The sequence below is a fragment of the Meles meles genome, chromosome 18 (assembly GCF_922984935.1).
Source record: "Meles meles chromosome 18, mMelMel3.1 paternal haplotype, whole genome shotgun sequence".
Taxonomy (NCBI): Eukaryota; Metazoa; Chordata; class Mammalia; order Carnivora; family Mustelidae; genus Meles; species Meles meles.
The window spans coordinates 25620190-25642913 of NC_060083.1; the positions used below are offsets into that span (position 1 = coordinate 25620190).

The 22724-nt window shown below is 42.9% G+C and overlaps 1 protein-coding gene across 2 annotated transcripts in view; it reads right to left on the bottom strand.

Moving 5' to 3' along the window:
• SMG6 (SMG6 nonsense mediated mRNA decay factor) overlaps positions 1 to 22662 on the bottom strand; it is a 246031-nt gene extending 223369 nt beyond the window's left edge. The window contains exons 1-9 of one of the 2 annotated variants that reach the window (XM_045984065.1): positions 22536 to 22628; positions 21654 to 22044; positions 18224 to 19964; positions 17520 to 17712; positions 16908 to 17018; positions 13411 to 13517; positions 13076 to 13154; positions 3629 to 3739; positions 3046 to 3258 (exon numbers count right to left, since the gene is read on the bottom strand). In XM_045984065.1, coding sequence (XP_045840021.1) covers positions 3046 to 3258; positions 3629 to 3739; positions 13076 to 13154; positions 13411 to 13517; positions 16908 to 17018; positions 17520 to 17712; positions 18224 to 19964; positions 21654 to 21768 — 2670 coding nt within the window. In that variant the 5' untranslated portion in view covers positions 21769 to 22044; positions 22536 to 22628. Of the gene's footprint in view, positions 1 to 3045; positions 3259 to 3628; positions 3740 to 13075; positions 13155 to 13410; positions 13518 to 16907; positions 17019 to 17519; positions 17713 to 18223; positions 19965 to 21653; positions 22045 to 22535 lie in introns of both variants that reach the window. The other variant, XM_045984066.1, reaches the window with a different exon arrangement.
• Positions 22663 to 22724: the final 62 nt, after the last annotated feature.

Sequence of the window (22724 nt, forward strand, 5' to 3'; positions counted from 1 at the left end):
GAGATGCAAACAAGAATAAAAACACAGGGGCGCGTGGGTGGCTCAGTGGGTTAAAGCCTCTGCCTTCAGCTCAGGTCATGATCCCAGGGTCCTGGGATCCAGTCCCACATCGGGCTCTCTGCTCAGCGGGGAGCCTGCTTCCCCCTCTCTCTCTGCCTGCCTCTCTGCCTAGTCGTGATTTCTGTCTGTCAAATAAATAAAGAAAAATCTTAAAAAAAAAAAAAAAAAAAGAATAAAAACACAGACTTAGGGATGCCTGAGTGGCTCAGTTGGTTAGGCGTCTGCCTTAGGCTCAGGTCATGATCCCAGAGTCCTGGGATCCAGCCCTGCATTGTGCTCCCTGCTCAGCGAGGACCATACTTCTCCCTCTGCCCCTCTGCTTCCCTACCCAACTTGTGCTCACTCACTCTCTCTCTCCCTAATAAACAAAATCTTTAAAGAAGAAAAAAAGAATAGGGCACCTGGGTGGCTCAGTGGGTTAAAGCCTCTGCCTTCGGCTCAGGTCATGATCCCAGGGTCCTGGGATCGAGTCCCACATCGGGCTCTCTGCTCAGCAGGGAGCCTGCTTCCCTTCCTTTCTCTCTCTCTGCCTGCCTCTCTGACTACTTGTGATCTCTCTCTGTCAAATAAATAAATAAAATCTTTAAAAAAAAAAAAAAGAAGAAGAAGAAGAAAAAAAGAATAAAAACACAGACTCAGGGCACCTGGGTGGCTCAGTGGTTTGAGCCTCTGCCTTGGGCTCGGGTCATGATCTCAGGGTCCTGGGATCGAGTCCTGCATTGGGCTCTCTGCTCGGCAGGGAGCCTGTTCCTCCTCTCTCTCTCTCTGCCTACTTGTGATCTCTCTCTTCAAATAAATAAATAAAATCTTAAAAAAAAAAAACCAAAAAACACACACAGACTCATAAACACATTCCTTAAAAATCAATGAAATACCTAATGGAAGAGAGAGATCTATGGGATATTAGTTATAACCTTAACTCTTAGGAAGAATACTCCCCAACCTTGAGTTAAAGGTCAAAGAAAGCCACAAAAAGCTTTCTCAAATTGTTGTTACTTGCATTTTATTTATTTACTTAAAAGATTTATTTATTTGAGAGAAAAAGATGGGAGAGCACAGAGGGAAGAGCAGAGGGAAAGAAGCAGACTCCCTGCTGATCATGAAGACTGGTATGGGCCCTAAGATCATGACCTGAGCCAAAATCAAGAGTCCACGCTCAACGGACTGAGACACCCAGGCACCCTTGTTGCTTTCATTTTAGAGACAGACAGTGGAGCTAACACAATAGAACAATTTCTCTCTTACTCAAATAGGCTTCCCATTTGGGGCTGTAATATCCAAACTAGAAGAGGACAGCAGCAAGACAGTCTACCAGAGCTGCAACTCCTCTGAAGCAGCCCATGCAAACCGTGGAACATGGCAAACTGGAAGTTTCATTTATAAGTAACGACTACTTTACAAGTCATGCAGAAAACAGCTAAAGACTAAGAAGGCTAAAGGAAAAGAAGTGGAAATTTTATTTTTTTTAAAGATTTTATTTATTTTAGAGAGAAGGTCAGGAGAAGAGCACAGGGAGAGGGACAAGCAGACTCTGTGGTGAGCACAGAGCCTGATGCAGGGCTTGATCCCATAACCCCAAGATCATGACCTGATCCGGAACCAAGAGTTGGGCAATCAACCGAATGAGCCACCTAGGCACCCCAGAGAAATGGAAATTTTAAATTAAACCCCAAAGAAGTATTCCTAACCCACCAACCTTTGATTCATTCTTGGTTGCAGACAATCATGTCTCCAACTTCAAAAAGAAAACATCAAAAAGGTCCTCCCTCATCTTCCTCCCACAACACTCACAAACTGTCCTGACCCCTATTACCTGTTCCTCCTTTACCTCAAATATAAGAAAGAGGGATCTCTCCCCCTCATTCAGGCTAATTCCTGCACTTGTGCTCCAGATTTCTCTCCCTTCCAATCCTCTGCAAGGAACTCTCCCTGCCATCCATCTCTTTTCTCTCTTAGATTGTCAACTTACTTATCGTTTTTTTCCCTCGAGTGACTGAAACAACTCTCATGACTTCAATTCCATCTGTTAACAGGCTGCCTTCAAATACCTTCATCTCTAGCCCAGGATGCGCTCCCCAGCTTCAGATATGATAGCCTTTAAATCTCTCTTCAATGTCCTATAGAAATTTCAAAATGTCTAAAACTAAACTCATTTTCTCCTCAAACCAATTCTACCTCTATTCCCTATCTCAAGGAATACACCAGCCTTCACCCAGTTTCCAACCCAGAAATACCGAGGTAGATGTTACTTTTGACTTCCTCTTGTCCTTCAGCTCCCCCTGTCCAATCAAGTCCTTTGGATTCTACCTCATTAATATGCCTCATATTTGTTCCCTTCTCCTCATCTCCCGACCCATTTCCTGGTTCAGGTCCTCTCCACATCGTACTCAGATTACTGCAGCACCCCTCCTTCTCTTGTTATTTCTAGTCTTACCCTTCTACAAATTTTTCACAAAACAGCCTGTGAAATGTGTTATCTGACAGGTTACTTCCTTATTTAAAGCATTCAATAGTTTCCTACTACCTTCAGGATAAAGGTCAAATTATTTACTACATAACCCTTCAAGATGTGGTCCCATCTCACCCCACCATCCACTCCACTGAGAATTTTACTCTCAAGGCACAGTGCAGTTTTCCTACTATGCTCTCTCTCCGACTAGCTTCACAGAATCCCAACAAAATCCTTAAGTATCATACTGGTGACTCCAAACACAAAGCAGCAAAAAATTCTCCTCTTATACTAAGTAGATCTTCCTTCAGAAAAACGAGTTTTACTAAATTCCGTAGTGCCACATAGTGGTGAGACAGAGAAGCACATAATAAAGATGAAGTGTTATGTAGCTGGAGAGAGGATGGCAGAAAGCCTGACGTGATTTACCTTCCCTGGGATTCATGGGAAATGTCTGTGCAGTGCCTCCCAGTTGCATGTATTGGGGCATCCACTTTTACTTAGTCTTGCTCATTATATCACTCTCAGGAACTTACATCACTTGGGCTCAGGCTTCCCAGCCCATTCTCCTGCTCAGAATCCTTCCCAGATTCAGTGCCCTGGGAGGACCGGGGATGTGATGGATGGATCCAGATCTCTAAGCGAGTGGTGTCATCTCCAACATGCCGGAAAGTGGACTTTTTTCCTTTCCGCCACTGGTCAGGGCTCAGTTCCAATTCCTCGTGTTGCTTTTTTTCCATTTGTTCTGCCTGTACGATAAATAAACACATAAGCTCAGACTCTCCTGGGATTCAGCTAATAAAAAGAGGCACTCACCTCATCTGAGTTTGTTGCCCAGGGGCTATAAAAAGTAAAGACTTTGCTATAGTCCCTAATAGCAAAGAATTATCTGCTTTGTCTCACAGACATTATTAATTCCATAATCTAGATGCATACCCAAAGGCCCTGGAGAACTCTCCTGAAGATGAGTTTGGTTCTGCATAGGGGCTGACTAACTCCATCAGCATAGCCCAATGGGACCCCCTGAGGACATTATAAGGCATTCCCCTGAGGACAGAGAAGCACTAAGAGAAACATGTTCTTTTAGGAAGGAATGAGTCTGCCTGCATCCCCACTCACCTTTCGTTTGGTCTCCTCAAACAAGCTCATGAGACTCTCCTTGGCAGTCAGGATAGGGTTGCTGGCAGCTAAACTGCGCATATAGTAATAGACAGCATCAAGCTTCCTCCTCTGCAAAAAGAGGCCAGAAACATCAAGTCAACCAATCCTTTTCCTGACTCCAGCCTGAGTCAGCTGACCTAGAAAACGTTACTATCTCTCCCAGGCTGTAAGGAATTCCAATAAGAACATCAGAATGCTATCCATGGGAGGAACCACGGCGATTATGTCAGGGATCTCTCCTGGCACAGGACTCTGTCTTACATGCAGAGGTACTCCAAGAGCCAAGCACTCACAGGAGGGAAAAAGAATAAAGACCCTCATCAAATATAAAATCCAATTACATTTGGTTTTTAGAGAAAGAAAATGTTCAACTCACTAGTTGTTAGCTAAAAACATTTTAACAACAATGGCAACATCACTGACTTAAGCATAGTGAGACAAGTGACTATCACTTCATAGATTTTACCTCTAAACCTAAGAACATTGCCCCATAGGCATTATTAGTCCCATTTTAAAGATGAGGAAATGGGTGCCCAGGCAGATTGTTGTCCAACAACATAACATTTCCAAGAAGGCCTCCAAACCAAATCCTGAGTATGCCGGTATATGAACCTATGTCTGTCTGGCTCCTGAGTTCAGGTTTGTACTATACCATACTGACTCTGCAGAGAAAGGGAAATATACAACTATTATCCAATGAATTCAGCAAATAAATACTTCAAGTCTGTTTTACAACCAATTAATAAGGAAAAGAAGTAAAAGAAAAGGAGGAGTTCAGAAAGGAGGGAAAAAACACTGAAACAAAGGGGGAAAGAATGTCAAAAAGACATTTTCTCCAACTTCATATACATTTTTCCCTTTTTTTCTGTCTCAAAATACATTTAGAACACTAACTTCTTTCTCACCCCAGTAACTCATTCTTCAAAACTTGCATCTTAAAAAAAAACAACAACAAAAAACCTCACGGGGTGCCTGGGTGGCTCAGTGGGTTAAAGCCTCTGCTTTCAGCTAAGGTCAAGATCTCAGGGTCCTGGGATCGAGCCCCACATCGGGTTCTCCGCTCAGCAGGGAGCCTGCTTCCCCCCCACTCTCTGCCTGCCTCTCTGCCTACCTGTGATCTCTGTCTGTCAAATAAGTAAATGAAATCTTTTAAAAATAAATAAATAAAAACTAAAAAAAAACACCTCACATCTTCTATTCAACTAGCATGGTTAAACGTACACATTCTAAGGTCAACTGCCAGAGTTCAAATTAGGTCCTGCCATTTATTGGGTAGATATTTATTAGAAGATATTTACACAGCTACGGCTCCTAAAATGAGTAAGATTCATACTTACTGTATGACTGATATACTGTTACGTCAGTTAAATGGGGGCTATTTTTTTGTTTCTTATTTTTTAAGGTTTTATTTTTAAGTAATCTCTACTACACCCAATGTGCGGCTCAAACTCACAATCCCGAGATTAACAGTCACATGCTCTACTAACTGGGCCAGACAGGCAACCCTAATGGGGACTATTTTTAATATTATCCCAATCTGTACTGATCGCAGCCTATACCACTCACTTGATTTTAGTTTGTGTTTTGTCCATTCTATAATGATTTTTTCATATTCTAACATTTCTGAAATTAAAACAGAACTTACAATCAATATCTACCATTATGTCTATTTATAATTCACATATTTGATTTTAGTGGTCCAGAAAATAATGGCACATCTAATCAATTACATCACATTTCATGAAGTCTAATTTGTATCACTGTCTACACATCTCACTTATGTTCTCAACACATTTTTCAGAACAGAAACCATACCACATATTCATCAATCACAGCACCTAGCAAAGCACCATGCACAGTTTCTCACTCAATTCTTGAAATTCACTGAATGACTAGAGGAGACAGAAAATAGAGACAGTGATGTTAAAAGACAACTAGGGGGCGCCTGGGTGGCTCAGTGGGTTAAGCCTCTGCCTTTGGCTCAGGTCATGATCTCAGGGTCCTGGGATGGAGGCCTACATCCGGCTCTCTGCTCAGCAGGGAGCCTGCTTCTTCCTCTCTCTCTGCCTGCCTTTCCGCCTACTTGTGATCTCTGTCTGTCAAATAAATAAATAAAATCTTTAAAAAAAAAAAAAAAGACAACTAGGATAAAAGGAAAACAGAGAAAGAGGGACAGAGGAAAAGAGCTTGAAAGGACCACTAATTTAGGTCAGAGGTCTGTGAAAGAAAAATATACCAGTTTAATCAGAATGGCAAAAAGCCACTGAAGGAATCAATGAAGTTGTAAGACATTATGATCAATGCTCAAAAATCAGTTATATTTCTATATATTAGTAATAAACAATCTTTAAAAGAAATTAAGAAAATAATTCTATTTACAATAGCCTCAAAAAGAATAACATACTTAGGAATAAGTTTAACCAAGGAAGTGTAAAACTTATACACTGAAAATTATAAAGCATGTCTGAAAGAAATTAAAGAAGACCTAAATAAATCAAAAACATCTGTGTAAATACTCCCCACAGCAACTACACAGTCAATGTAATTCTTATGAAAATCCCAATGACTCTTTTTGCAGAAATGAAAAAGCTGATCTTCAAATCCATACGGAATTACAAGAAACCCCAAACAGCCAAACTCATCTTGAAAAAGAAGAACAAAGGTGGAAAACTCATATATCCTGATTTCAAAATTTACCACAAAGCTATAGTAATTAAAACAATGTGGTGCTGGGATAAGGATAGACATACAGATCCATGCAAGAGAACTGAGAGTCCAGAAAAAAACCCAGGCACCAACTGATTTTCAACGAGGATCCCAAGACTATTCAATGGGGAAAGAACAACCTCTTCAACAAATGGCACTAGAAGAACTGGATATCCACATGCAAAAGAATGAAGTTGGACCCCTATTTTACACCACAGATAAAAATAAATGAAAAATGAATCAAAGATCTAAATATAAAAACTATAAAAACTCTTAGAAGAGGGGCACCTGGGTAGCTAAGTCACTTAAATGTCCAATTCTTGGTTTCTGCTCAGGTCATGATCTCATGGGTCATAAGATCGAGCCCTGCATCAGGCTCAGCGCTCATCCGGGAGTTGGCTTGAAGATTTGCTCCCTCTTGAGGCACCTGAGTGGCTCAGTCGATTAGGCGGCTGTCTTCAGCTCACATCATGATCCCAGGGTCCTGGGATCGAGCCCTGCATCGGGCTCTCTGCTTTGCGGAGAATCTGCTTCTCCCTCTCCCTCTGCCTGCCACACTGCCTACTTGTGCTCTCTATCTCTCTCTCACATAAATAAATAAAATCCTTAAAAAAAAAAAAAAAAAAGATTCTCTCCCTTGGCCCCTCCCCCAACACATCCATGCATGCACCCTCTCTCTAATAAATAAATAATTTTTTAAAGATTTTATTTATTTATTTGTCAGAGAGAGACAATGTGAGCACAAGCAGGGGGAGCTGCTGCAGGCAGAGGGAGAAGAGGCAGAAGCAAGGAGCCCGATGTGGGACGCGATCCCAAGACCATGGAACTCAAACCAAAGGCATATGCTTAACCAATGAACCATCCAGGTGTCCTGAAAGCAGGATCTTTTTTTTTTTTTTTTAAAGATTTTATTTTATTTATTTGACAGAGAGAGATCACAAGTAGGCAGAGAGGCAGGCAGAGAGAGTGAGAGGGAAGCAGGCTCCCTGCTGAGCAGAGAGCCCGATGCAGGACTCGATCCCAGGACCCTGAGATCATGACCTGAGCCGAAGGCAGCGGCTTAAACCACTGAGCCACCCAGGCGCCCCCTGAAAGCAGGATCTTAAAGAGATTTTTGTACACTCACATTCAAGACAGCATTATTCACAATGGCACTGAGAGACAAACTGATAAACAAAATACGGTATATACGGGGCGCCTGGGTGGCTCAGTGGGTTGAGCCTCTGCCTTCGGCTCTGGTCCTGCTCTCAGGGTCCTGGGATCAAGGCCCGAATCTCTCTGCTCATCAGGGAGCCTGCTTCCTGCTCCCCTCACACACCTGCCTCTCTGCCTACTCATGATCTCTGTCAAATAAATAAATAAAATCTTTTAAAAAAAAATGGTATATACACACAACTGAGTGCTATTCAGCCTTAAAGAGAAAATTCTGACACAAGCTGTAACATGGATGGACCTTGAGGATATAATGCTAAGTGAAATAAGCCAGTCACAAAAAGACAAATACTGTATGATTCCACTTATATTAAGTACCTAAAGTAGACAAATTCAGAGACAGAAAGTAGAAGGGTAGTTGTCAGTGGCTGAAGGGAGGGGAAAATGGGGAGTTGCTTAATTAATGGGTATAAAGTTTTAGTTTTGCAAGATGAAGAGAGTTCTGGAGATTAATTGCACAACAATGTGAATGTAAAATGGGTAAGATGGTAAATTTCATCTTATGTATATTTTACAATTAATTTTTTTTTTTTACTTTTTTTAAGAAAAAAATGGGCAAAGGATTTAAATAGACATTTCTCCAGATGGCCTATAAGTGCAGCTCAACATCATTAGTTGTTAGGGAAATGCAAATCAAAACCACCATGAGATACTACTTCAAAGTCAATAGATTTATAGATAACAACAAAATGATTCTAAAGTTTATATGGAAAGGTGAAAGATCCAGAATAGCCTACACAATACTGACAAAGAAGAACATGGTCGGAAGACCGAACTACCCAACTTCATGACTTACCATAAAGCTACTGTAAACAAGAAAATGTGGTACTGGCCAAAGAGACAAACAGATCAGTGGAATGGAATAGAGAGCCCAGAAATAGACCCACACAAATACAGCTAGCTGATCTTTGACAAAGGAGGAAAGGCAATTCAATGGAGAAAGGATAATCTCTTCAACAAATGGTGTTGAAACAACTGGACATTCACATGCAAAACAAGGAGTCAATGCCACAGACCTCACATCTTTCACAACAATTAACTCAAAATCGATCACATACCTAAATGCAAAATATAAAACTATACAACTCCTAGAAGATAACACAGGAGAAAATCTAGATAACCGTGGGTTTGGTGAGGAATTCTTAGATATTACACTAAAAGCAAAATTCACAAAAGAAAAAGTTGGTAAGTTGGATTTCATTAAAAACTTCTGTTCCGTGCTAAATAAATGAAAAGATAAGCCACATACAGGGGCACCTAGGTGGCTCAGTGGGTTAAAGCCTCTGCCTTCAGCTCAGGTCATGATCCCAGGATCCTGGGATGGAGCCCTGCATCGGGCTCTCTGCTTAGCAGGGAGCCTGCTTCTTCCTCCTCTCTCTCTCTCTTTCTCTCTCTGCCTGCTTCTCTGCCTAACTGTGATCTTTGTCTGTCAAATAAATAAATAAAATCTTTATAAAAAAAAAAAAAGATAAGCCACATACAGAGAAAATATTCACAAAATACATATCTAATAAAGGACTGGTATTCAAAATATACTCTTAAAACTCAATAATAAAAAAACAAACAACACAATTTAAAAATGGACAAAAGATCAAAACAGACACCTCACCAAAGAAGATAAACAAATGGCAAATAAGCATATGAAAGGATATTCCAGGTCATACCTCATTAGGGAATGTAAGTTAAAATGAGATAAGACTATACATCTATTACAAAATAACCAAAATCCAGACTATTGACAACATTAAATGCTGATGAGGATGCAGAGCAACAGGAACTCTCATCCACAGCCTGCGGGAATGCAAAATGGCACAGCCACTTCTGAAGATAGTTTGGCAATTTCTTTCCTTTTTTTTTTTAATAAAGATTTTATTTTTTTATTTGACAGAAAGAGATCAGAAGTAGGTATAGAGGCAGGCAGAGAGAGAGAGGGAGAAGCAGGCTCCCTGCCGAACCAACGCAGGGCTCAGTCCTAGGACCCTGAGATCATGACCTGAGCGGAAGGCAGAGGCTTAACCCACTGAGCCGCCCAGGCGCCCCTGGACATTTCTTTCAAAACTACATACATTTTTTTTTTTAGGTTTTTATTTATTTATTTGACAGACAGAGATTACAAGTAGGCAGAGAGGCAGGCAGAGAGAGAAGAGGAAGCAGGCTCCCCGCTGAGCAGAGAGCCCAATGCAGGGCTCGATCCCAGGATCCTGGGATCATGACCTGAGCCGAAGGCAGAGGCTTTAACCCACTGAGCCACCCAGGCGCCCCAAAACTACATACACTCTTACCATACAATCTGGCAATCACACTCCTTGGCATTTATCTAAATGAGATGAAAACTTATGTCCATACAAAAACCTGCCTGCAAATGTTTACAGCATTTGTATTCATAACTGCCAAAACTTGTAAACAACCCAGATGTCCTTCAATAGGAAAACAGATAAACAAACTGCAGTACATCCATACAATAAAAAGAAAAGAGCTGTCAAGTCACAAAAATAACCCTAAATGCATATTACTAAGTGAAACAAGTGAATTTGAAAAGGCTATATACTGGGGCGCCTGGATGGCTCAGTGGGTTAAAGCCTCTGCCTTTGGCTCAGGTCATGATCCCAGGGTCCTGGGATTGAGCCCCGCATCCTGCTCTCTGCTCAGTAGGGAGCCTGCTTTCCCCTCTCTCTCTGCCTGCCTCTCTGCTTACTTATGATCTGTCTGTCAAATAAATAAATAAAATCTTTAAAAAAAAAAAAAGGCTATATACTGTATGGTTCCAACCATATGACATTCAGGAAAAGGCAAAACTAAAGACAGCAAAAATTAAGATTGCTAGAGGTTCAGAGGAGTGAGGAGGGATGAACAGGTTGAGCACAGGGTATTTTTAGGACAGTAAAACTACTTTGTATGATACTATAATGATGAATACATGTCATTACAGATTTGTTCAAATCCATAGACTGTACAATAAAAGTGAACCCTAATGTAAAGTAGGAACTTTAATTAGTGATAAAGTATTGATACTAGCTCATCAATAATAAACAATGTATGGGGCGCTTGGGTGACTCAGTCATTAAGTGTCTGCCTTCGGCTCCAGTCATGATCTCAGGGTCCTGGGATCAAGTCCTGCATCAGGCTCCCTACTTGGTGGAAAGCCTGCTTCTCCTTTTTCCCACTCCCCCAACTTGTGTTCCCTCTCTTGCTGTGTCTTTCTCTGTCAAATAAATAAAGTCTTTTTAAAAAAATGTATTACACTAATGCAAGATGTTAATGACAGAGAAAATTGACATGGAGAAGAGTTGAGGAAGTATATGGGAAATCTCTGTACTTTCTGCTTAATTTTTCTGCAAACCTAAAACTCACAAAGGAAGCAAGCAAGAAAGGAAGGAAGGAAAGAGAGAGAGAGGGAAGGAGGGAGGATGGGAGGGAAAAAGAAAACATTAAAGGAAAAACAATGTCCCCAAGTGGGGAGGAAAATCCCATAGTGCAGTATCACTTTATACTTACTAGGATGGTCATACTCAAAGAAATGAAAATGTTGGTGAGAACATGGAGGAACTGGAACCCTTGTACATTGCTGCTGGGATTGTAAAATGGTGCAACTTCTATGAAAAAGTTCGGTGATCCCTTAAAAAGTTAAACTTAGTGGGCACCTGTTGGCTCTGTTAGTTAAGCATCCGACTCTTGATTTCAGCTCAGGTCATGATCCCAGGGTCGTGAGATCGAGCCCCATATTGGGCTCCATGCTCAAGAGGGAGTCTGCTTCTCTCCCTCTCTCTCTTTGCTTCTGCTCATCCCCCTAAAGCTAAACATGGAATTACCAAGCAACTCAGCAATTCCACTCATAGATATAGACTCAGAAGAACTGAAGACAGATATTCAAATACCTGTACTTCACAAAGCACTATTCACAATAGCTGAAAGGTGAAAACAACCAAAATGTCCAACAACTAATGAATAAAGTACTGTATATCCACACAGCAGAATATGATTTAGCCATAAAAATGAAGTACTGAGACATACTACAACATAAATGAACCTCAAAAACTTTATGCTAAATGCAAGAAGACAAACATAAAAGCTCACATACTGGATGATTCCATTTATATGAAACATTCAATAGGTATATCCTGAGACAGAAAGTAGACTAGTGGTTGCCAGAGGCTGGGAGGTAGAAGGAATGGAGAGTAAAAGGTATGGGGTTTCCTTCTGGGGTGCTGAAAAAGTTTCGGAATTAGATAACTAGAGTTGATGGTTGCACAATACTGTTAGTTTACTAAAGAGAATAAAGAGCAAATGAAAAGGGGCACCTGGGGGTCTCAGTCGGTTAAGTGTCTGCCTTTGGCTCAGGTCATGATCTTAGGGTCCTGGGATTCCAGTACCACATCGGGCTCCTTGCTCACTGGGGAGTATGCCTCTCTCTCTACTCCTTCCCACTATTGGTGATCTCTCTCTCCCTCTTTCTCTCTCAAATAAATAAATAAAATCTAAAAAAAGAAGGCGTGAATGAAGATATTCTACAGATGTAGAAGGAATTGTGTCAGTCAACCACAGTGCTAAATCAACAATTTCAATCCATCATGAAGTGTTATGAATTTCTTTAAATCTTTTATTGACTAAAATCTGGGCAATGAAATTTTATAGCACTATGAAAACTCTCCCTGCTAAATGAGCAGATTAGCTGTTTGTTTGTTTGTTTTTTAAGATTTTATTTATTTTTTTGACAGAGATCACAAATAGGCAGAGAGGCAGGCAGAGAGAGAGGGGGAAGCAGGCTCCCTGCTGAGCAGAGAGCCTGATGCAGGGCTCGATCCCAGGACCCTGGGATCATGACCTGAGCTGAAGGCAAAGGCTTTAACCCACGGAGCCACCCAGGTGCCCCAGATTAGCTGCTTTATACGTCAATCTTTGATATCTACCATTGACCTTCCCCCCTTCAATTCGGCTTATGAGGAAGCTCCCAAGGTTCTCTGTTAGAGGCATATTTAGCAGAGTTTGATAAGATCTAGGAAGATACAATTTGGCACTAAGTGCTTCTGCTAAGAAGGCTCCTTAAGTGAAAACTTAAGGGGATAATCTGGGGCAAAGAAGTAAGGATCTCACTAGTTAGGGTCAGTTAGGACTTTAAGGAAAAGAGGTTAAGGGAGCCTTATTTTCCTTCTGGAAATGAGTAACCTTATTCAACAGGATAGGGAAGGGAAGCAAGACAAGATTCAGAGCAGAAGCCTTGGTCAAAAACAAAGAGTGGTGTTTGGCTGGAGCATGAGTGTTCTTAGGAACTTCGGTGCAATGAAACGGGATGAAGCACAGGTTCAACCAGAGTAAGGAATCACTGACAACTCACTTCTGAAAGTAACAGGAATATGAGGATGGCAGGAAAGGGTATTTTTTAAGTTTAGTTGTTCAGAGAATTCGAGCTCCAGGAGCTAACACTATCAAAGTCCATTCTTTCTAAGTCACTGCCTGCAAAATACTTCCCCTGTCCATAGGATTGCTTACCGTATACACTGCCAGCAGAGCCAACTGGTTATAGGGGCGCCCATTCTTGGGAGCAATATGCTGGGCCTTTAGGTACCAACTGGAATAGAAAAACAGTAAAAAATGCTAGCTCCACATCAACGCTTTCCCATTTCATTACCTCACAGCCCTAACTGCTTAAGACATAAGCTGGAGTGTTAGATGTAATGCTGGAGTGGTAAAGCCTGATTACAAAGCCCAATAGGGACACCTGTAAGACCTTCCACATGAAAGGCTGCTCTGTGGCCCATTGCTCTTAATAGGGCTTAGCTTAACGCCACAAGGAAAGAGAAGCAATGAATAAGAGGCAAAAGTACCTGCGTGCTTTCCCGTAGTTTGCTGTGTCATTGGCTTGTTCCCGATACCTAGCAATATCTCCTTGGCAAATCATACATCGCTGGGCACTGATCAAGGCATATTTTACCTTCAGGAAAAATGATCAGTTAGTAGTGTACCCAAGAAACTCTAACGTCAACCCCAAAGTACAAGGATAGGATCAAAGTGACAGAACAGCATTAATAAGGCACTAGTCATCGGGGCGCCTGGGTGGCTCAGTGCGTTAAGCCTCTGCCTTCAGCTCAGGTCATGATCTCAGGGTCCTGGGATTGAGCGCCGCATCAGGCTCTCTGCTCCGCGGGGAGCCTGCTTCCCCCTCTCTCTCTGTCTGCCTCTCTGCCTACTTGTTATCTCTGTCTATCGAATAAATAAAATCTTAAAAAAAAAAAAATAAGGCACTAGTCATCCTCAACAAAGTAAAAAGTTTTCGGTCTAAACTTGCCTAGCGAAAAATAGCCAACAATGTGACACAAATTTATTGAGAAAGAAGGCAGAAAAGAGGCGGTCATTCTTATTTTAAGCCCAGGTAAACAGAAAAAAAAAACATTCTGAAACCTGGAAACCAGGAAACCTAACTCTCTATGTAAGTGTGATCTTCTGTGCATCTTTGGAACTGTTTTGGAGACTCAAGTTTCTTCATCTGAATATAAAAATACATACTCCAGGGGCACCTGGGTGGCTCAGTGGGTTAAAGCCTCTGCCTTCGGCTTAGGTCATGATCCCAAGGTCCTGGGATCAAGCCCCACGTCTGGCTCTCTGCTCTGCGGGGAGCCTGCTTCCTCCTCTCTCTCTGCCTGCCTCTCTGCCTAGTTGTGATTTCTGTCAAATAAATAAAAAAAAAAAAAAACAAACAAAAACAAAACATATTCCATAGGGTAAGTGAAGAGAGTAAGTGTTAAATACTTCACAAATTATAAAGTGATAGACAAATACTAAAACAACTGTTGATTCTGTTATTTTCCTGTCTCACTACAGTCTCTCCTCAAACTATAAGTATCACTGCACTGTGTTACTTCACTACATTCACTCTGCAAAACAGTAACAATTACCTAAAACGGTAACATAGTTACCCTTTACCAAACACCTACAATACTGCCAGTCCCTGAGTAGTTCTCTCTCCCTCTCTATACTTCTGTTTTCTCAATAATGGGCTTGGCATCTGTCCCTCCATGAGAAAACAAGAGAGTAGACCCTTAACAATCCCAAGACATGCATCCAAAAAAAAACCTACAGAACATCACCTCATAACATGCAATTCCACTCCACATAAGAAATTAACACATCACTGAATAAAGAACAAAGCTTCAGGGAGAAGCAGATACTGTCCCTGAGGAAGGCTCATCCACTAGCTAAATAGCCACTGCACATCAACCTCCTATTACATAACAAACGTGTGCCTCAGCAAAGTTCTATACCACCTACAAGCCATATACCTTCAGAGTCCCGACTATTCCACACATTCTCTGAATGAACACCAAGAACACTTTGCAGTTAGCTGATAAAGGAACCAAGAAAACAGATTATGTTTCCATCCTACAGCACTCTGCTATCTCAATGAGGGGGAGTGGGGGAGCCAAATTCCACCAAAGGCTCTCCACTATCCTTTGGATGAGTCCCAGATGATCTAGCTTCTGGTCACCTCTGCAGCACAACTTCCCCCCTCTTTCTCTGCACCTCAGTTAGACTAGACTTTTATCAGTCTCGCTAACACACCACGCTCTTTCCGGCTTCAGGACCTGCACATATACTACTTCCTCTCCATAGAATATTCTAGCATCTTCCCATACACCTTCACCTGGCTAACAGCTCAGGTCTTCAGCCTCAGCTTAACCGTGACTTCCTCAGTCTTCCATGATTCTCTAAACCCCTTTACCTTATACCCCCATCATGACATCCTCTGCAGAAGTCACTGCATCTGCAATTACTAATCCACCATCCGTACTCACCCCTAAGCAAACTCTAAACTCCAAGAGCTGGGATCATGGCTTTCTTGTTCCACAGTGAATCATGTGTCCTAGAAAGACACATGGCACGTAGGAGGGTCTTAATAAATACCTATAGACTAGTAACAGAGTTTGTGCACAGCAACCATCAGGAGTAGAAAGACAAGAGGAAGTCTCTGCTTCATAAATCACATGACTTTCTCTTATGAATCTTTAACCTCTCCCTTTCCCCTGACCCTTTCCTCTCAATGTATAAATATGCTTAAGCCTCTTCCAGCTTAAACACAAACTCTTCTTGACACTATGTACTCTTTTAACTATCTTCCCTCCTTGCCTTCACAGCCAAGATTCTTAAAAGAATAGTCTATATTACTCCCTTCATTGTATCTACTGTCCCACATTTCATTCTCTGCAATCTGTCTTCTATTCTCTCCAACTGAAATTAATTGTGATAAGCTCATCCAATCCAATGGACACTTTCAGTAATCTCAGCATTCAAAGATGCTACGGCACTTGACAATTCTACCCACCACTACCTTGAAATTTCATTCCCCCACCCCCAATCTCTGGCTGACAGATAGGGCCTGGCCAGTATCCCAGTATCCAAACTTCTGCTTCAACTATCACTTATATACACTGATGTCTGCTGAATCTATAGAACCAGCTTAGCTCTTTCCCCTGAGCTTCAAAAAGACCAGGATATTCATCCATTCATTTTCAAGTTCATACATTTACACACAGCCAAAACTGAACTAACCTCTTCCTCCCAGCCACTCTCTTAGGCTACAAACTGGGAGATGATCTAGACTCCTTATGCCTCCTATCTCACCATTCACACAAATCAGCCAGCAATTCAATTCTATTTCCCTTATATCTTCTCAATTTGTCTCTCTTCCACCTCCACTACCTCTACCTTAGTTCAGGCCCGCAACCTGACTCTCCTACCTCCACTCTTGTCCAAATTCATCCATTTGCCAGGGACTGGTTCTAAGAAGAAATCTATGCTATCCATTTAGTGAAAATCAAGCCATGGCTCCTCACTGCTTTCAGAATAAAGTCCAAACTCTTTAGTATGGCATCAAAAGTTCTAACTTTGGCATATAAACTCTTCAGTATGGCATACAAAAGATCTAACCCTTTCTACTTCATTAGCTTTACCTCCTACAACAGGCCTACTCCACATTACAAAAACCAGCATACTGAACTTCTTACACTTTACAACAAGGCCCGATTCTCTCTTGCTGTGCCCTGTACTACCCCTTCTACTCCTCATCAGGTTTCAAGACTCAACAGTCTCTCAGAAGTTTCCCTTGACTCCACCAGTCTGAATCAGGGTCACTTCGCTCTATGCCCCTTCTACGCTGTATATATAAATTACCATAGTACTTAATACATGATAATTGCTGGTTTAATTGGTCTATACCCCCACTGGACTATGTCTTTCATTCTGTATCAATACCTAGCGTAGTACATAGCACATAACACTAGACAAATGCTTACTAAATGGATGATTAAAGATAAAGAAGGGGGCTTACTGTCTTGCGTAATGGCTTGCTGCGAATGGCAAGACCATCCATGTAGTCCTCCAGTTTGAACTTGTAAGTAACCTGCAGCTTCTGAAGCAAACTATCAAAGAAGTCACTACCCTATAAAGACAAAAAATAAAAAACAGCTGAATCAGACTATTCTGATCCAATTTACCCACCAGAAACTAGGGCAAATAACCTGTTCACAGTTTGGCTAATGTTCAGCCATCCCATGTAAAGAGAGGCATACACAGTATTTAGTGGTCACCAACTAAACACAGGACAAATTCATAGCATAAGCCCCTCCATGGTTTTAAAAATATGCGTGTGTGCACGTGCATGCACACACACTCACACACACCATACACACTTTCTCTCCCCCCGGCCACCCACCCCTAAACAAGACATTCAGAAAATTTCCAAGCTCAGAACTAACTCCAAATGCCAATAAGTTAAGGTCGCAAGGAAGCAACAGGGCAGGTTAGGCCCAAATCCAAGAAAAGAGCATCAAGTTTTTTGTCAGTGTTCTGCTATACATCATCATTATTTCAGGTGATAAAGACCCATCACAGCTACAGAATGCTAAAGCCTTTATCCTGAGGACAAAAAATGATGGTTTACCTCATCCAAGAGCTCCAAAAGTCTGTTCCGAATCTGCTCAGGGTTCTCAACATTCGGATCCTTGAGAAGCTGCCTGAACTTCTCAATCACCTGATAGAAAGCATTCTTCCACAGGATCTGATCCACATTCTGATTATCAGAGAACTCGATATCTACTAGGATACAGCGCTCATACAGCTGCAGCAGTTCAGCTCTGGAATAAAATACATGCAACTTCTAACTCCAAATACACCACAAGAAAGGCTTCTTGCAAATTAAACACCTTCTTTGGCAGGAAATCCAAAATGTCACCAGGTATAGTACTCATGTGACTTTTCATTCTGCACAGTAGAAATGCCATTCTAAAGATGGTTATGTCTAGGAAAGTAGTTTTTCCCCATATGTCTCTACCTAAATTTCACAGCTAAAATAAGATCTTCACCACAAGTTATATGTTGTTCACTTCTTGGCATTCTGGAAAGTCGTTCTTTTTTCATTTCCAGATTCCATGTTCTCTTAAAAAATTTTTTCTTAAAGAAAGAGTGGGAAGCATAATCATTTCTAAGACTAGAAATAAAATTTTCTGTTCTTTTTCCAAGCCCCTTCCTTACAAAAATCAATGTGAAAGGGATTTAATACCCACTACCTTCCCAAAGACGTTTCTACGTTCCTCAGCCACAGGAGCCTACACACCTCCAGCTTATCCCCACTGGGACACAGTGTACCTGAGCTGAGCCATCTTCTCCAGGCCCTCAGGACTGATCCGGTCCCTGGAGAGCAGGTTGCTGAGCTGCAGTTCCTGGTTGTCAGCCACCCGGAGAAGCCTATGTAGCTCCTGCTGCTGCATGTTCCTCATGTGCTGTTCCATCTCCTCGGGACTCATGGTGCTGGCAGGGAGAGGGCCACAGACATACTGTCCTGAAGCAGTTGGGTAGCCTGGGTAGTAAGGCCCAGGGTACACACCATTCGTAGGGCCCACGGAGTACTGCAGAGGGCTGTAGCCGGTATAAGGATACTGAGAGGCAGGGCCTGGTGTCCGGGGGTAATAATAGGGGTTGTCAGAGTTTTGAAACTTATAGTAAGATGCTTGGGCCTGGCGGGAATCACCCCAAGAGGTAGGGCTGACTTCATCATCAGTGTCTAAGAAATGTAGCTGGGGTGTCTGGCTCTTTAGAGCAGGTTTCTGATCAGGATTGTTTGGGTCCCATAATCGTCGAGTGGTGCCTCCTCGGCCCCAACTCCGAGATCCCTTACTACCAGATCCAAACAAAAGCCGAGGTCCCAAAGGTGCAGATTCTGGAGAACCGGCTGAACTGACAGATAGGGTGGTATGGGCAGGCAGAATCAGAATGCCACGTCCACGGCCTCGAAGTTCTTGTTTCAGGTTTTTGGATTCCTGCTTCTCAGAGCCTTTGCCCCCACTGCTTAAGCCTTTGTCAGGCTTTATCCTATCCACATCCTCCCTGGTTGATCTCACCACGGCAGAATCTTTGTTCATGGTTTCTGCATCAAAGGTAACACGGAGAGTGCCTCGATTTTCTTTCCCGTTGCTTTTCTGCTCTCCCTCCCCACGGCCAGACCAGCTTCTTTCTAAATGTTTCTTCCTCTCTGAGCTCCTCCTGGGCCCATCAGGCTCATCAATTCTGTCCTCATCTAAAGAATCAGTTGAAGACATAGATACTTGCTTCTTCAGTCGTGGCCTCTCCTTGGCCCGATCCTGTCGGCGGCGACGACATCCAGTATCGGTCAGGCCAGCCCCCTCAGCACTGTTGTTGCTGCCCGCAGAGCTGGTACTACAAGTGCGGTAGCGGTTCCTTCGTTTATCTGAGCGGGAGTAGCGTTTTGCAGAACCTGGCTTCCCCTGTGCCAGGTCATCAGTCACTTTCTTTAATCCCTCCCCCTTCTCAATCCTCTTTCCTTTTTCTCCCTTTGCAGCCCTTACTCTGTCACCATTTAGGCTCTTCTCTGCCTCATCTTTGTCTGGTTTATTCACAACCTCCTCTTTCACTTTTCCCCTATACTCATCTTCTTCTACTCTCAGTTGCTCCACCTGGTTGAGGATTTCTTCCTCACCCACCCTGTTAGTTGTGTCTTTGGAAAGAGCCTGCAAACGCCTTCCAGGCTGGTAGATCTGCATGTCAGGTTTCTTTGTTCTTTTGATAATTCTTAGACTTCGATCCTCTTGTCCAGAAGTCCTAGGAAAAGACTCCTGTGTCCCAATAGTTTCGGGGTCTACAGGACCATTTTGATGTTGGTTATCCAGTTCCCTGCAGACATCTTTAATGAGCTGGGTACCATTTCCAACAGCAGAGGAATCTCTGTCATTAACAATTTCATCCTTAAATTCATCACTCCCGGAAGGTTCCTTGATTTTAGGTTTGTTCCTCAGTCGGGAAAGACCAGGCTTATAGATTTCTAGATCTGGGCGCCGGTTATCTCTGCGTTGCCTGGGCTCCTTCATGTTTTCTATGATGTTAGAGAAAGTGTTGGGAAGGAATAGGTAGAAGAAAAGAATAAAAGGGGAGGGAAGGAAAAAAAAAAAAAAAAACCTGTCATTCTGCTTAAGTAACAGAAAAGCCAAGCAAGAATAAGACATCGAAATGCTAATATTGGTGAACATGGGAGGAAATTTTTGAAGAAGCAGAAATTCTAGTAGGTTTACAGTATTTGTTTACCAACTGGCAAGGCTAAGGACTTCATTATGTTATCACTATCTACACTTGGATTAGGCAAATAGGAAAAAAAAAAAAAAAAAAACATACTCTCTTGTGTTACCCAAGTCATATCCAGGTATCCAAGACCCCAAATACCTTATCATTGCCAGAATAAAAGATGACTAACAATTTGGGCATCAGACTGTTCTCTGCTATGGAGTCCTTGGATCCATTTTAGTCTTTTCTTCTAGTGCTTCTTTTTTCCAAGGGTGGCTAAGCCCGTTTTAACATAGTAGTAGTTGGGGGTAAAGGAGAAAAAGAGGGGTATGCACAACAATCCAGAGTTCTGGACATATCTGGGGGAAAAAATGTGCAACTCCAGTCTCTGAACTTGGCCAGGACAATCCTCTTCTTTCAGGATACCAACTGCCCAAACACATACCTCTTGTTGAAGCAAACAGGAAGTAGTTCCTTTCACATTCTTCAACTCCACTCATGCTCACCAACTCTCTAACAGCAACCAACAGTCATTCCAAGGAAATACTGCTCAGACTATCATCATTGGAATACTGCGACTAACTGCTACTATGATGTGGAATATGAGAAGGAAAAAGTTCCATAAAGGAGCTTTCTCAGGAGGATGATGGAAGTATTGTGACATGCTCCCAAAATACCAAGGACTGCAGTATTTAAAAATAAGGGTACAGGACTTTCAAAACTACTCTCCCAGGCTCCCTAAACTTACTGAATGACAAATAAGCAAGTATCTATTTTTTGTATTTGTTACCTTTGACTATTAAGGGAAGAGACTACTACAAATAGCCATGAAACTTGTCAATAGGAAACTGACAGGAATTAGTGAGATTATAGAGTACTCAAAACAGAATGCTTGGGGCACCTGGGTGGCTCAGTGGGTTAAGTCTCTGCCTTCGGCTCAGGTCATGGTCTCAGGGTCCTGGGATCGAGCCCCGCATTGGGCTCTCTACTCGGCGGAGAGCCTGCTTCCCCCTCTCTCTCTGCCTGCTTCTCTGCCTACTTCTGATCTGTCAAATAAATAAAATCTTTAAAAAAAAAAAAAAAAACAGAATGCTTTAGGAGCACTTGGGTGGCTCAGTGGGTTAAAGCCTCTGCCTTCGGCTCAGGTCATGATCCCAGGGTCCTGGGATCGAGCCCGCATCGGGCTCTCTTCTCCACAAAGAGCCTTCTTCCTCCTCTCTCTGCCTGCCTCTCTGCCTACTTGTGATCTCTGTCTGTCAAATAAATTTAAAAAAATTAAAAAAAAAAACCAGAATGCTTTATAAAATCCTAGTATTGTTCTATAAACAACAATACAAACAAGCCCATTACAGAAATAAATATTATCCTCCAGCATTTAACTCATTGGTGTAACAAAACAGAAAGCAAAAACACAAAAACCCCTGAAGTTTAAGATACTGCTTCAGTGTTATCAAAAGCTTAAAAGACTATTTCATCAAGTATGAATAAAAGTAAAGCAGCTTACCTCCAGAATAACTGACCCCCAGAAGCCTTTGTAACTTAGGTGAGAGGTGGGGAGGAGGAAGAGAAAAGCTACTACTATTCAGAGCAGAGGGAGAAAACACCCTGAATAATCCCATTCAAATGACCAAAGAAAGTCAATTTCACAGACTTTGGCCACAAGCCTGCAGAAGCACAACTACCATTCTATACAACTCCACCACCCCACAAAGGAGAGATGATATACTAGAATCTTCCTTGGAGCTTTCCTGGCGTGGATGGAGACTTTAATTTGCAAGATGAACAGTCTCTCTGATAAAAACTGCTCCCACACATGCGAAGGGCAAACCAGAGTAGAGTGAGCTCTCTACCGGAGGTCCTGGATCCCTCCCGTGGCGCAGCCTTCAGAACCCTGCCTTGGGGGAAAAAGTTCGGCAAGAAGTCTCAAGCTGTTCAATCTTTCTCCTCGACTTCCCCAGTTCCTTCTCCCCAACTCTAAAGAGATAACAAGGTAGGCACGAGGAGGATTCCTCTGGGAACGACACATCCCAGGGCCTCCCCCAGTCCCCAGCACCCACTCCTCGTCTCTTCTCCTGACGACTGGGAATCCACAAACTGGTCTCAGAAGGTTGGGGCAATGGGGAACAGTCACCTTCGCGGTGAGAAAGGGGGCGGAGGCAGGAACTCGGGTCGGGCTCTCCCGGAGGGCGCCGGGGCTGGCAGAGCTCGATCCTACACTGGCCCTCGGACTGCTGGGGCGGCCAGGGGACCGCCCTCGACCCCCGCCCCCACTGCTGGGGAAGGGGCGGGGGCTCAAGAGCGCCGCGGACTGAGCTGGGAGGAGGCAGAGGAGGAGAGGGAGGCGGGGCGGGCAGGCCCAACCCAGGAGCTGGGCGGCGCGACTCACCTCTGCTCCCGGCCTGCGGAGCCAGAGCGGCCAGGATCCCTCGCAGCTCCGACGCGGAGATCCGGACACGCTCCAACCCTTCCGCCATCTTCGCAGCTGCTGCTACAGCTGCAGCCACTCCACCACCGCCGCGCGCAGCCAGGAAACCACGACGGACGGGCGGCGCGCGCGCTTACCCACCTCCCACCC